This window comes from Asterias rubens, chromosome 21 (genome assembly GCF_902459465.1).
Source record: "Asterias rubens chromosome 21, eAstRub1.3, whole genome shotgun sequence".
Classification (NCBI taxonomy): domain Eukaryota; kingdom Metazoa; phylum Echinodermata; class Asteroidea; order Forcipulatida; family Asteriidae; genus Asterias; species Asterias rubens.
The window spans coordinates 1,329,551-1,345,272 of NC_047082.1; the positions used below are offsets into that span (position 1 = coordinate 1,329,551).

At 39.6% G+C, this 15,722-nt stretch overlaps 1 protein-coding gene across 1 annotated transcript; it reads right to left on the reverse strand.

Moving 5' to 3' along the window:
* Window positions 1-860: 860 nt before the first annotated feature.
* LOC117304562 (ATP-dependent DNA/RNA helicase DHX36-like) lies at window positions 861-15,654 on the reverse strand. Its single transcript, XM_033789088.1, has 21 exons — window positions 15,522-15,654; window positions 14,513-14,783; window positions 13,976-14,084; window positions 13,595-13,767; window positions 12,837-13,007; window positions 11,974-12,128; window positions 11,348-11,449; window positions 10,569-10,715; window positions 9,818-9,961; window positions 9,009-9,111; window positions 8,359-8,502; window positions 7,703-7,911; window positions 7,067-7,184; window positions 6,563-6,661; window positions 5,994-6,167; window positions 5,360-5,530; window positions 4,897-4,996; window positions 4,493-4,592; window positions 4,022-4,145; window positions 3,157-3,309; window positions 861-2,681 (listed from the first exon to the last, which is right to left on the reverse strand). Exons 2-21 carry the CDS (start codon window positions 14,765-14,767, stop codon window positions 2,529-2,531), a joined length of 2,904 nt encoding a protein of 967 aa, XP_033644979.1. The 5' UTR covers window positions 14,768-14,783; window positions 15,522-15,654; the 3' UTR covers window positions 861-2,528.
* Window positions 15,655-15,722: the final 68 nt, after the last annotated feature.

Genomic DNA, 15,722 nt, shown 5'->3' on the forward strand with positions numbered 1-15,722 from the left:
TACAAACATGCATTTCTGTTAAATAACTTAACCATGATTGCTGATTCACAAATTTAATGGATTTTTTTTCAACACTGCAATCTGGCAGGCGGAGGAATATTTCCCGAATAACTATTGGGACCTAGTACTTTTCATCTGGGGGTGTTTCCCTCTGTTTCCAACATTTGCTCTGACCTCTGATAATAGAGAGCAGTAGCACTAAGTTACTTAGATCCCTGGGTGCTTTATTTCTCATCTCATGTAATTTACATTGTATGTATTTTCCGCTATTCCTTCAATACAAAACTACAATTAATCCCAATTATCAAGTTGCAGGGAGGCTAATTACGATGGTTCCCCCCCCCCCCGATCCCCTTACCTCCCCCCCATTGCTATACACAACGGGATATGGTGGTATAGCAGCAGCAAAAGCAAGCATAGAAAGTTCTGTGAAGTGGGGGGGGGGGGGGGGGGGGCTGAGGTTACTTAAAAAGGCCTTATTTAATGTAGGCTTGGTTTACCCCCCCCCCCCCCGTATTGTTTACATATCACCTCCCCCGGCTTTTGCCACCCATAACCCCACCCCTCCCACATGTTGATAAAATGAACTAGGACTACAGCCCCCCTCCAAAATGTCTTGTCATTATCTCCTCCCCGATTTCATCATTTTGACCTTCGCCCCCATAATTTTGATAATAAATTCTTAATTAACGCCAAGTGCAATACAGCCCCCCCCCCCCACTCGATCATTTGTTTGGTTAAATATCTCTCTATTATTTGTCTTCTCCCCGATCCCATAATCACCTTTTCCTAAAAAAAAAACTTCTTTAAAAATGAAAACAAACAAAAGCCAAACAAAAATGACAATAACAACCATTTCATCAAATATGAAAGTTATTTTATTAAAACAACATAACATATCAACATAACATAGCAGGTAAAATTGTGCGTTTACTGTTTTAGAGATTTGGCTCTATTTGTGAACCATGTAGTCTAAAATATATTTTTTAATATATTATTTTTAAAACTTCATGATTGAAAATAACCACATGTTTTTAAACCAAAGTACATTTTTTTGCTGGGTGACCTTCGACCTTGGCTTAATATTAAGCCATCAAGTTTTCTCTGTTAAATGTATAGATTTTTTCTCTAGGACTAGGGTTCTCCCAAGATTCCAAAACTGTGGACCCAATTCTTTAACTTTGGCCGAAGTGCGGTGATTTGAAAAGAGGTCCTTGGAATGTTTTTTAACTTGGTGCATTTGTTTGGTTTAAAAGCAATACTGTTTAATCTGGAGCATTGGTTAATTGAATGACTTTTGAAAGTTTAACAAGAAGTCAAAATAATTTATATATCTTTATATTTATATAATGAGTAGGGTAGAAGGCCTTAGCTTTCGTTCCAAACTGGACCTTCTTTAGAGGCATAACACGAACAGGTACAAACAAAAATCCATTAATAGCGAACAGAGGAGCAATGGATTAATGCTTTGAAAAGAACAGGTGGGGAGTGGGAAAACATGAAATGGATATGGTAGGAACAAATAAAAATGTAGTTATGCGAACCCTGAATGATAGACAACACATCACGGCATTTTCGATTTTGTTAAACCAAGCTATCTTATTTTTCCCCTTATTTGGGGATGGGCCATAAATTTGGCAAATTTTGTGGGAAAGAGGCCTATCCTAGCCAAACACAACACAATAATCAGCCAGGAACCAGCAGCCCCAGACAATATATAGATATATCACATTACTTGCTGTCTGGTATCCTGCTTCAGTTGAGCGATCAGCAAACTCATATACATACACCTAAATAAATTTTGGCTCTGGGCTTAAAATGGTTCGCTCTTATAGCCTGTCTTCCAGTCACTCTGGTACTGAGTTCATAACGCTCCATCCTTAGCCTCTCTTCCAGTGACTAAGGCACTTAGTTCATAACGGTCAATCTCTAGCCTGTCTTCCAGTCACTATGGCACTTAGTTCATAACGGTCAATCCCTAGTCTGTCTTCCAGTCACTCTGGTACTGAGTTCCTAACAATCCATTCCTAGCCTGTCTTTCAGTCACTCTGGTACTGAGTTCATAACGATCCACCCCTAGCCTGTCTTCCAGTCACTCTGGTACTGAGTTCATTTATGACAATCCATCCCTAGCCTGTCTTCCAGTCACTATGGCACTGAGTTCATAACAATCCATCCCTAGCCTGTCTTCCAGTCACTCTGGTACTGAATGCATGACAATCCATCCCAAGCCTGTCTACCAGTCAGGCTGGCACTGAGTTCATAACGGTCAATCCCTAGCCTGTATTCCAGTCACACTGGTACTGAGTTCATAACAATCCATCCCTAACCTGTCTACCAGTCATACTGGTACTGATCAAGTTCACAACAATCCATCCCTAGCCTGGGCTACCAGTCACACTGGTACTGAGTCCATAACGGTCCATCCCTAGCCTGTCTTCCATTCAGACTGGTACCGAGTTCATAATGATCCATCCTTAACTTGTCTTCCAGTCACTCTGGCACTGCTTTCATACTCCCTAGCCTGTCTACCAGTCAGCTTGATCATGCTCTTCTTCTGTTGTGATCAGGTCGATGATAGCCTGCATAATGCGTCCTTCCTTACAATCCTGACCCCACTGGATCATTCCAGGCTTGTTGATCTTCTGCCTCAGCAGTCTGTCAAGCTCTTGACGAAGATCCTGATCAATGCAAAAAATAAAGTAAAAAATATTCAATTTAATTTGTCACAAAAATGTTTAACCTAAATTACATTTAACGTAACCAAGTTTTATATTGAGCAGAAACACCACCAGTATATTCTACTTTGCTGGGGCTACTCCACTCGCAGATTGAGGGAACTTCTCGTTAACACAATACTGCAGTTGAGTAAGATCTTTATTTGTCTCAATGATTCAAATAACTTGCTCTAGTCATGCTCAGGAGACTGAGAAAGGGTTTGAGATGATGATTTCTTTACAGGGATTCAGAGATTTCCTTGTAAAGTTAGTAACTGCTCTGATTGGTTCTTCTGAAATATACTATAAGTCCTGAACGAGAACTGTGGCTGGTGAGCTAAGAGTTATTGTGTGGGTTGCCCATTATGTGGGAGTTCTACTCGAATGTACCCAATTAGATTTTAATAAAGATTGGAAGACACAAAGCAATACACTCTACCTTGACAAGATTTGCGATTGTTGCTGGTGCATGGAACTTGATGTGATCATCGACGGTGATCGTTTCATGGCCGTCCTCCGTTGTGACTCCGATCTTCCCGCCGAAAAACAACAAGGGGTAGGGCTCTACAGCACTGGTATCATGTAGGAATACCTAGAGTGGGGAAAAGGGATTAAAAATCGGGATAATAATCTAGAAATAAGTTAAGCTTAAAATAATTAACTTATTGATTTCTAAGGTGATTCCTCTGCTGCTCCTTCCAAAGTTGTATCGTATTAGCTGGAATATACAGCAGATTTTACAAGTCAATAGCTTCTGACTGACACCTCAGGACAAAGATAATATTTACAAAATAGGGAGATTGCCTAGGACTAGATAAATCAGTTTGAAAGGTGCAGGTAACTTAATCTGGAATTCCGGCTGAAATAAATATATTTTTTGAAGACAGATGAACAATTTCCTAGAACTGAAAACAAGAAAACAGAAAAACGGTAAAAAACATGGAATATAGCTAAAATACCACCCAAGGCTGTGACTCAGTAGCAATGAACAAACAAAAGATCAGTACATCTATAAACTTGTAACCCAGTACTTTTTCTTTCAAACTGCTTTTCTGATCAAGTTTTTTTTAGATCTGGATATACATATTCTCACGCAGTCAAATGGAGACTAAAACACAGTCAAGTAAAAACCCAATCCACATAGTGCCCCAGCATCATTCGAACCAAGGTCCGTAAAGGTGGAAGGCGAAGCAAGACACCACTATACCATACTGACCGAGTTTGTATACTACTATTTATACACGGAGATATGAAAATCTAAACACAAAGTTCTTACAAAACTTTTAATCAACCTCCCCACTTACACTGGTTGATTTCATCTTGAGGTGGTAGAGGATCCAGTTTGACGGGAATTGACTCTCGTCGCAGTTGACTGACTTGGGATGGATCTTCACTTGGCCGTCTTGTGGAGTCATAATCTTGGCTGGCCTACGGGGGTCAAAAACAAACATAATATAGTGAAGGTTCTCAGCAAAAAAAATCTGAAACTAGTTTTTATTGAGAGGTTTTTAACAGAAGGTGAAGTTTTCCAATCTGAAGGAAACAAAGTTTCTGAAGGTGCACCAGGTGAATATTGAACCCACCGCCTTCAGTATTTTTGTAGTAGAAATCAACAAATGGAAACCCAACATGAGAATGGAATCCTCAGGAATCAGAGGTTTTGGTTCACATCCTACCCATTACATTCAGTAACTATATTGAAAGTAGTGGGTTGAAGTCAACATAGAAGATTGACACCTAAAATAGGAATCAATGGTTACTGGTTCACATCCTACCTGTGTTTTCCGGCTCGTCTGTTGAATGAGTTCCCCCTGACCTGAGCCACATTTGGGTACAGCCCAGAGCATAGGACGGCTTTGATCAGCTCCCGATTCCCTGTGCGGAGAAAGTGTAAAAGTTTTACTTCAAAGTGCTCTCTCAAACACGCTTTCAGTCACATAGACGGTCAGTTGATTTATTGGAGTTGTAAATGATGGAACCTAAATCTATTCACGAGCATTCAATTTTTGAAGCGTGTTTTTTATAGCATAAAAAATTGCTAAGCACAAAAATATATTGCTCAGCAGAAATAAGTTAACAGTTTAAATACCATACAGTTGACATTGCTGCGACTGGTACCCCACTCAGTTCTTGCTTAGCAAAGATTTGTTTGCAGTAATTTGAAAGTTCATCTCTGTACCTGAGTTCCTATTTGCAGCAGGCTGCTTGCAGGACTTGTGTTGAACAAAACCAAGCGATGCCAGCAGCTCACAGAACTGTGTCTTCATGTTATCAAGCATCTGGGAATTCAAAAACAAACACACCACAAAATAAACAATGTATACAAATACTGAATGCATATGAGTGCAATGTCACAGAATTAAAATCAAGAGGTGAAATCTGGATTTATTCATTTCCTGAGATGATGTAAAGTGAAATGGAGTGACTAAATTCTGCGACTAAATTCTGCGACAAAGTACTCAATATTTATTAACTAACACAACGATCTATGTCCTTTGAATTTTGTTCACTAAAAACACCGAAATAGACACGGAAACTTGCCCACCCCACACTCTGGAAATTCAAAAATCTTTTCTAAACACTGGGTCGACTCCATACAGACAGTTTGGGGGTGTGGGTGTGGTTGGTGGTGAAATGTTTACCTTTAATGTTGTAGCCGCCATGAAGTTTCTCCAGCAGAAATCATTCTCTGCTTGGCGACCATGCTCTCTCGCATCTTCCCAGCCGTCGAATGCATTGACCAGCATTAGATGGTCACTGAATGTTTCTTCAGATAGTAGCTTCCTCCGAGCGTCAGCCATTTTCTCTTTGCCCTGAAACGAAGAAGTAAAAAGTAATGCACAATCCCGTTTGTACGTCACGTTGCACGTTAGTTCCATGCATGGTTGTTTAACCATACACAGGACAGGAACAACCAAATGGTAAAACTCGTGGGCAAATATAGGAGACATGAATGGTTGTTTAACCATACACAGGACAGGAACAACCAAATGGTAATTTAACTCGTGGGCAAATATAGGAGACATGGATGGTTGGATGATGTAGTTTTCAGCCAAACTTTTCCAAACTGAAAATCGGAGAATCTTCTTTTGATTGCAGTCGGTTGAGCAGTTCACAGATATCCCCCCCCCCCCCGCCAATCCATTTACTTTGTTTACTCAGGGTATTTTTTGTGACAACTATATGTATGTACAAAGAAAACAATTTGCTTTGGAAGGTCTGAGTATTACACCGCAAAGAGATGCAGCAATACAAGTATACATTACACTGCCTCACCAATGGAATGACAAACGGGTCTTTGAAGCTCAGGCTAGCTGCGATGGTCAATACGGGGTCCAGACAGCAGAACATCGCACCGAATAGAATCATCCTGCCGATAGAGGGCGCTACAGGGAGCCGGGCAAGGTGGTAACCGAGAGGGGTGAGTTGCTCGTTCTCATCTAGGGCATTCTATAATCAGCAAATAAACATCAAGGAATTAACTACATAAGCAACTAATTCTGAGAAGACCTTGAGTCTTTAAAGAACGTATGTAAAAAAACAACTCCAGTTATTAATCTTTTCTGGCGTAAATCTTCATACAAAAACTAGCTCAATGTAATTCCTATGGGCTTCTGCTAAATGTTGGAGCTAGTTTGTGTGAAGTGAGCATGAGTTACACTGAAATTATTTCACACTAATGTATGGTGCATTGAGAGACTTTTGAATGTTAGGTGGCAGCAGACTTACCATGTAAGTTTCAATTGTTTACGTTGTTCTGAGTACTTGCATATAACCAAGGACAACGGATTTAGCCTGGTAAGTCAAAAATCACCGCTTGCAAGATATATTTGTAGGTTACTCACCATTCTGGTGAGGCTCTCCAAGGCTAGGTTTACTGCACGTGGGTCTGGATGCTGAAGGGCCTTCTGTATGAAGTCATGAACCCGTCCAAGCTTCAAGGACTGAGAGAGGGAAGACAGGTGGAGACAGGGGTGAGAATCAATGCTAACAAAAAGGTCTGAAACTGGAATACAAATTCTAAGGTATATTGAAATGACGGCCGTTCCACCGTTTGGTGACCCCTGTACGTAGCTAGAGATTCCAAGGGGCTTTTGGGAACAGTGTCCGCAGCTCTAGAAAAGTTGATCAAAGAGTAGGATTTCTTAATATGTGGAAAACATAACTGCTGATTTTCCTCACCAGGCCAACATAAAAAACATGAATTCAGATAGAAGTCTGAAAAATCTCATCCCTGGGCGGCGAACATGTCAAAACAAAAACACAACACTGTCATGCATCATTTGTGGAATGAATGCAACCAGTCCTGGAGACTGAGGGACAAACATCGCTACATGACAGATAGAAACCTTGATTTGTAGACAGAGTTCATCCAATGGTGTTCTTAACATCTCCGGCAACTGATAGTCTATCAGCAAGGAGGACTGCAACTGACTGTACAGGTGGTAACATTCACCGGGTTGGACTCTGGCCAAATAAAACGCAAGGAAAAAAAATGTTCACTCATCGAGGTAGACAAATGTTTTAAAAGTTGCCGAACCCAAGACGTAAAACAAAAACAGTCACATCCAAGGAAATTAAATATATATAGTCTTATAGAGCGCATGTATACCAATAAGATACTCAAGATAGCCGACAAAGAGAAACATTATAAGACAGGTTTTTCAACGTTGTATAATAATGAGACTAAACACCTAATAAGGGTTATAATCATGTAGTAAGCACTGGAAGGTAAGCATGCCTTATTTGGTGCTTATGGTGAGCAACGCTATGAAACAGAAACACATTCTGTAAGCACAAAATCAACCGCTAAGCAGCTCTAAGAAATTGGCCCCCGGCCCCAATTTCATAAAGCATTTTAGCAGAAACAAAAGTTGGTTAAGGCACCAGCCACAACAATGCAAACTTAAGGTAACTTTGGCTGGTAACTTTATAGAAAAACTATCCTGTGCTTAGCAAATTTGTATGCTTAAGATGACGCTCACCTTCCAGCTCTACCCCTTCTCTGGTGAGCCGCTGCCGTGCTAACCCATTCTGGTTTCAGTGTGCTCAGGTTGTTTGCCACGTCAAAGTTTCTCTCCTTGACCCTGCCGAGGTCGACCACGTACACGACGTCCTCGATGGTGATGCTCGTCTCCGCTATGTTGGTTGCGATGATGATCTTACGCACGCCCGCTGGAGGTCGCTCAAACACCTGTTTGTATTTACAGTTTTCATTAGTTAAGTTGAAGATTCTCAGAGCGTAAAAAAATAAGTAACTATGTGTCGTTCCCAGTGTGAGAATTTTACACAGAGCGCGATTTTTATAGAGCATTTTACACAGAGAGCGATTTTTATAAAAGCAGAAAATACTGCTTAGCATACTCTTTGCCAAGCAAAAAATTAATGGGGCACCAGTTTAAACAGTGTAAACTTTATGGAACTTTGGCTGGTACCTAATTTCTACTAAGCAACATTTTTCTGTACTTAACACATTTTGTGCTTACAGGCTTTTTGAAATTGCGCCCAGCATATTAACCCTTACAGACTACGCAGCTTGGCCAGTGTGCTGCAAAGACCAAGCCAGAGACGGAGCCTAAGCCAGGATTTCTCACCATTACGACCCCATTTATTGTCTTGTATCCAAGCTTGCCACACATACCTGTCTTTGGCTAGCGGTCGGCATCATAGAGTGTAGTGGGATGATGCGGAATCTATCACTCTTAAACATCTGCTGCTGGGTCAAAAGGTCATTCAACTTGGAGATCTGCTCCCATCCTGGTAAGAATACCAACACAGCTCCGTCCTGTTGAACAACGAGGACAAAATTACTTCAACCTCTATTTCATGACCGGCAAAGTTCTTTGTCAGGATATCACACCAAGACATAATGTGTGCGACCATTACCAGTGAAGGGTTGTGGAGTTATTAATATACATTTGGTTTGATCCCCATTCTTGACATTTGTGTCCTTAAGCAAGACACTTAACCACTATTGCTTCATCCTTCAGATGGGATGTAAAACCGTAGGTCCTGTGTGTTGTGTAAGGCATGTTAAAGAACACAGCTACACTTCTCACTAAGCTGCTAAGAGAAAGGGTTTGGCTCAGTTGTTTCTGGCAGCAGTGGCTGCTGAATTGCACCTTGTAAATCCTGTGTTAAAACATAATTCAAAAACTTCAAGAAACTGTCTGGAAATTAATGATGACAAATGCTTTGAGATGCCCAGAGATAAAACGCTACATAAAAAACAGTTATTATCATTATTGTTAAATGAAACACTGAAACACTGACACATTTGAAAGAACTTACCGGTTTATTGAGACTGATAAACCTGACGAGTGAAGACACAAGTTCCAAGTCCATCGCTTCATGGTCCATGTTCTCAAGGTAATAAACAACCTCGTCAGGGTAACTATAATAATAATAATAATAATAATAGTAATCATTTCTATGGCGCTCTACAATGAACAAAGGGCCTCACAAGAAAAAACAAAATAACATATAATATAATAATAATAAGACTTGTAATGCGCATGTATCCACCCTGTTGGGTGTTTAAAATAATCAGTAATGCAAAACAAACACTGTCACATTCACAACTGCGGTCATGGCACTTGATATCAATTGGTGATCACTCTTATAATTAACGGTATTAAAAACTTTTTATCCCCCCAAAATTTGAATCTTAGAAGCGTTAATTGTCAGTATAATTCCTCAGATTGTGTATTCCTAATAGGGATACTTTCTAGCATGAACAGTTTTGTGTCCGACCTAATTCCTCCTATTAGGGTGTTTGAGCATAAGACCAGACTTTCTGCTTCTTCTCACCCATACACTCTTGATTTGTTGAGATGTAGAACAACACCATTCCAACAGCTTTATTCCCTGCACTGCATCTCTTTGGAACTCCTTGCCTGGTGGATGTTTCCCCCATCCTACAATCTGGACTGTTTTAAGAGGAATATCAATTCCTGCCTCCAGCTCTCCTGAGTTATTTTCATGTTTAATCATTTTCTTCTTGTAGCCCCTTACCTAGAGTGGCTTTTATTTTAGCGTTGTTTGGGGCAACTTGCATAATAAATTTTTTTTTTCAAAACATCTCCAACCCAAGGACTCACCTCGGTCTTATCTCCTTGATATACTCGCTGAACTTCTCCTGAAACTCTTCCTCTTTCTTCAATTCTTCTTGACGGTATCGTTTTCCGCGTTTGAACTTCACCCACTTGGGCTCGCGTCGATCTCGTTTCTCTTGTGGCTGGTACCTGTTAAGACAACAGAAACATTGAAATAATACCGCAAATATGAAAGGTTTTGTACCTTCCAAAATGCCCTGTTATAATTTACCTGTAGAGACCTCCTGAAGACGAGCAGAGTATACTGTTCGAAACGTCGAGACCCAACCGGCTCTTTTCAGAGCCACCACTCCTTCAAAAGAGATTTTACTCATGGTTGTACCCGCAAGTTTACTGTTCATATTTATTTTTATAGTAAATCTTATCTGTAGAAAGTTCAGCCTCATTAGTCATCAAGTTTTTAGAGAAAAGAAGTGAAAATCACAGAGCAATGTTTTCCAGAGAGTCGGGTATAGCCATTTTACTCGCAAAATAACTTTCGTGAGACGAAAACTGTTTTTGGAAATTTTTTGAGTCATTTCTCAAAAACTACAGCACTTCAGCTAGTAATATTTTTAAAGGGAAGCTTTCTTCCATCATCATCTTTGAACCATGTAAGTTTAATCTGTGGACTTTTGTGTTTTGTGTCAGACAAAAAGTATGTAAACCCTTTGACCAAGGAAAGAGTCGAACTTTGAGAAACAAAGAACTCAGCACTCTCAGTCCTCAAATCCAATACAAATGTGTAGTTACTCACCTAGTCATGGTGAGTACGTCTTCCAGCCAGAACTCAACCACAGGGAACGTAAAGCCAGGGATGTTGGTCATCGGACAGCCGCCAAAATACTCTGAGAATAACTCGGCATTCAACGTCGCACTCATGAGGATGATTTTCAGTTTCGGTCTAAAAATTTGGAAATAAAAATAGATTGTATAACTTTGATTTGCAAGTTTTTAAAATGACAATAACAAATACAGAAACACATCAAACATTTTTGAACTCAGAATTTTATTACCAGTTTGAAAACCTTGCACGATGGTTCTTTCGCAGCGCAAGAGAATCAAGGTTGACTTGAGGGCAGTTTAAGGTGTTAACTGACAACCTTCTTCCATCACAAGTGACCATATTTGAAGGTATACCTAAGGTGAATTGGGCTTTCAGAAATAATTTGCTTAATTATTAATAGGTCAAAATTATAACACGTACACCAGCAGAGAGAACAAATTCTAACTGCTTTGTGGCACATGCACATGCAATTGGTTACCAGGGGGGCCGATTTCATAAAGACCTCAAATTGATCTTAACTGCAAATCAATCGTAGTTGCTAAGTAAAGTGTGATGTCACAATGTAAATCACTATGGTGATAATGACAATTTGTCTTGCGATGAATTTTATTGCTTTGTGAAATCGGCTCCAGGGTCCAGTGGTTGGACTCCAGGACTTGCAATAACAAGGTTGTGGGTTTGAATCCTGAAACTTGTAGGATAAAATGGCTCCAAGGAAAGAATTGAAGACTGGTTTATTCATCTCTTACCTTTTTGGCAGGACGTCTTTGAGAATGACGAGAAGGAAATCCGACATGATGTCTCGCTCATGCACCTCATCAAGGACCACATGGCTCACACTTTGCAGAAGTCTGTAAACAATTGACATAAAATGTATTACAATCAATCCAATATAGAAACATGTACATCTTTTCTTTTAATGCAAGTTCGCCCCAAAAGAAGCCAAAAGCCACTCTTTGTAAAAAAGAATACATTTAAGATGAAGATAACCCAGAAGAACTGAGGGTAGGAATAGGGCTGAGGGTAGGAAATGATAGGTTAGGTCGGTGGAGTGGTATCTAGCCTCGCCTTCCAACTTTAGGACTGGTTTTGAATCCCACCGGGGGCACCATGTGGATTGGGTTTTCAGTCCCCGCTTGACTGCGTAGGTTTTCCTTAAATAATTCTTTGGGGGTTTCCTTCCACATCAAAAAACGGAAACCTTCTTTAATTTTCTTCTTTCCATTGAGTTATTGGCTAGAACATTGATTCTGAGAGTCCTTCACTTCACAACCAGAATTTATGAAACAAATGAAATGAAAAACAGTCTAGATTGACGCCACTTAAATCGACGCCCATTTCACAGTAAAAATAATCAAAACCCACAATTTCTTACGGGTCTGAGTCCAGCCACTTGAGTAGTATTCCATTTGTACAGTAGAGAATACAACCCTGTTGTCTTGGTAGTCTGGCCTCCAGTCTAATCTGGTACCCTGTGCTACTTCCATTGCCACATGGCTCTGCTCTCTCAGACGCCACCCTCTCTGCTACCTTGAGGAAATATACGAGAAGATTTTTTTTTACAAACAATTTTTAACAGCAGCTAAGGTTTGTCTAGAGTTTTCAACTATAAAGCCAATTTTGTTGGTCAACGTTTTTTTTCCTGCCTTTCACCTCTGTGGCCCTTGTTCACATCCTGGACCGGAACATTGCATGTGGATTTCGTTTCAGTTCCCACCCGATTGCAGAGGTTTCGCCAATTTAGGATTTTCAATATATCTTAACTGGCAGTTGTTCATCATCTTCTTTAAACGGGTATCTTCAGGCCTATGGGTCATAGTACTAGTCAATCAATCAATCAAAAGTAATTTATAGAGTTTATAAAGAGCCTAAATCAAAAGTTAGCTCTAAGGCGCTGAGGCACAATTGAATGGTTATAATAAGCCTACTGGCACAAGTGAGCTTTAAGGAGTGTCTTGAATGAGGTATTTGAGCTGGCATTTCTGATTTGTATCTTATTCCACATTTTTGGGCCAGATATGGAGATTGATCTCTCTGCAAAAGTTAAATAGTTATTTTTGATGGTTTCGAAAATTTACTCTGTGGTAGTAGAGACGTCTCTCGAATTCGGGAAACTCTATTTCACGATAGTAAAACATATAGCAAGACAATTTCTCAAAATTGAAGAAATTTTCTTCTTAAAGAGGAAATTTTCTTCTTGGCAGAAGTTCTGAAACTGTGAAGAACGTAGAAACTTACTGTTATAGCAGATATCCTGCGTGGCTGCGTGCAGATTACACGACACATTGATCCAGTCCCATTCTCCAAGTGGTGGTCTAGGATGAATTGAGGGACTTGTGTCGTCTTACCACACCCAGTCTCACCACTTATCACTACTACCTGGTTATCATGTATCAGCTGAAGAAGCTCCTGATCATGTCAAAAAAAAATAATAATAATTCTAATAATCCAAGCACTGATACAGCATAATGTAAAACGGAATCACAATGCTTTACAAACAAGGAATATTGTTCCAAAGGTTTTGGGCAGCTGAATAAAAACCTTTTGCAGATGACGAGTATCTTGTTTGTTTGATGTTTTCTGAGAAATTTTGATTGAATGGAGTGTGATGGTTTTAACCATCACACTCCATTCAAAACAACTTGACGATGGTACATTCTTCAATAGGAAGCAAGTGGAGCTGTTAAAGGATCGGAGGGTTGAGAAGTAGTTAAATTTGTTTGCCATGTATGTAACAGGTTTAACACTCGATTAAACCACAATCAAGTCGTCCCCTACAATGACTACAGACAGTAGAGACTGACTTTTTAGGAAGATGCTGTCGTTGAACTCAGGGAACATATCAGTCAGTGAATTATTACTAGGTCAAAATAACAATATATACACCAGAGAAAACAAATTCTAAGTATATTTAGCCACACACCACATGCAATTCCTTAGGGTCTGATGAATTTTTGGTCATCGAGTGAAAGTGCATGAAAAGTTAACGTTAGTACCTGTCTCATTTTATATGATGGGAGCTTCTTGCGGAATGTCTGCATGTTCTTGTAGCGTTCGTTATCAGTCTGTTTGGAAACATGCTGCTGCTGCAGCCTGGAGTCTAATGCTTCATCCGGAGTCAGAGGATGACGGTAGAAAGAACGAGAACTCTCCTCTAGTGGATTCAACTCTTCAAAAAAAGATATTTATATTTTATATGTATTTCATTTCTCGCGGAGTAAAATGTACAATAATGCACATTGGTTAAAACATAAGAAGATACATGTAAAGTACAATTAAAGTACAGCATCGGGGCCAGTAAACTCACGATTCGACAGGTCCGATAATCAAACCCTTAGTTATTTTAAAAACCAATTTTATAAACAAAACCTACTTACTTTTTGCATCTTTGAATTCCAGTTTGTCCTCTGTATCTTCATGTTTGACGTCATCCAATAAGGTACGGATGTGCTTCTCATGGCTGGGTCTCATGTCAACAACTGATCTCTGCGTCAAGATTAATAATAAGAATTATTACACCATGCCAGGCCTCGGGTCGATTTCACAAAGCAATAAAATTCATGGCAAGACAAACTGTCAGTAGTATCATAGTGATTTGTATTGTTACATCACACTATACTTAGCAACTACAATTGATTTCAGGGAAAGATTTTGGCCTGCAATTTGGCATGGCAAAATATTTAGCCTTAACCTATTTTGTGCACATGGAATATTACTCTCGAGTAACAAATAGCTTTTTTGAGAAGCAATTGATACATTTTGTGTAGCAATTTTTCTCTGCTATTCAAGGATTAGTCGTTCACTGGATTTGCAGTTCAGATCAATCTAAGCTCTTTTATGTGAATTCGACCTCTGAACACACGGAACACAACTTGTAAAAAAGATTAAGAGAAATAAAGAGCTCACATTCTCACATTTTTAATTTCGTCATCTCGTTTCTTGGCTTGACTTCGTGCCGCATACCACATGCCGAGATCCCGACCCTTAAGGCCACTAGGGGGCCTTCCTCCTCCTCCCCCTCTTCCTTGTCCCCGCCCCCTCCCTCCGCTGTTCCCATCCCATCCACTAGCTCCTCCTTCTTCTTCGTCTTCCCATCTAGGTCGGCGGTTGCCATGGTAGGAGCCTCCTCTGCGGTTGTTGTATCGGCCGCGGCGTCCCCTGTAACTCATAATGGCACCAGATCTACTGTAAAGTGTAGGGTAGGAAAATAATACAACCAATTATGTAGAATGCTGAGCCATTTCTTGGCTTACACTATAACAGTAACACACGGGTAGAGCTAGACCACCGCTAGACCCCACTGCACTGGCACTGCTGCCACGGCACTGCAATGGCTGTAATTTAAAAACATTTTCAAAGCGTTTTTTTTTTTTTTTTTTTTATAATATACATAATTACATGTAGTTTTAAATTAAACTCATCAGGTTATAACTTATATTTTCATAAAAACATGTATAATAAAATCATTTAATCATTTAATCAGTTTTTTGGGCAACTTTCCGTTTGGCACCACCACTTTTTTACTAATTTTTACAAAAAGGGATATCTCATTGAGGTTAATTAAATACAATATTATTTCATATCGAATGAAAAAGTGGTGGCGCCATACGGAAACTTTTCCAGTTTTTTTATTTAGCTTTAAACTAAAGCCTTAAATTAATGAAACAAAAACACTGACTGACTGAGCTGAGTGAGCTGAGGCATGTGATTGTGAGGTAGAAATATACATAAATAATTTACCTGATTGATATATCCCTTTTTGGAAAAATGGGTGAAAAAGTGGTGGCGCCATACGGAAAGTTATCAAAAAGACAATATTATTTAATTATATTATTATTTCATTTGTTATTATTATTTGTTTAATTCACATTAATAATAAGATGTTAAACTTTCAAAACTTATCCATGAATAAGTCTCACTCACCAGCAGGTCACGAGTAGCACCAAGCAGTAGAAGCCAGATGTTTGACAGTTCGTGTGTTTTTTGAGACTTGACTTCACACTCGATATCTAGCTCTCAACGTTGACGTTCCTGCATGCCATGCTGCGCACGGCGATGTACGCGGACGACTAAAAAATAAATAAAGCAACTTGCGCCCTCAAGTGTTAGAAAATTGTTGAAGGT

What these genes read in the sequence shown, in the direction of transcription:
- LOC117304562 (XM_033789088.1), bottom strand. Translation starts at nt 14,767, where the DNA reads ATGAGTTACAGGGGACGCCGCGGCCGATACAACAACCGCAGAGGAGGC. An exon ending in GCAGGATATCTGCTATAACA is followed by an intron (nt 12,129 to 12,836) that starts GTAAGTTTCTAC and finishes TATTTCCTCAAG; the next exon opens with GTAGCAGAGAGGGTGGCGTC. An exon ending in AAAGACGTCCTGCCAAAAAG is followed by an intron (nt 10,716 to 11,347) that starts GTAAGAGATGAA and finishes CCAAATTTTTAG; the next exon opens with ACCGAAACTGAAAATCATCC.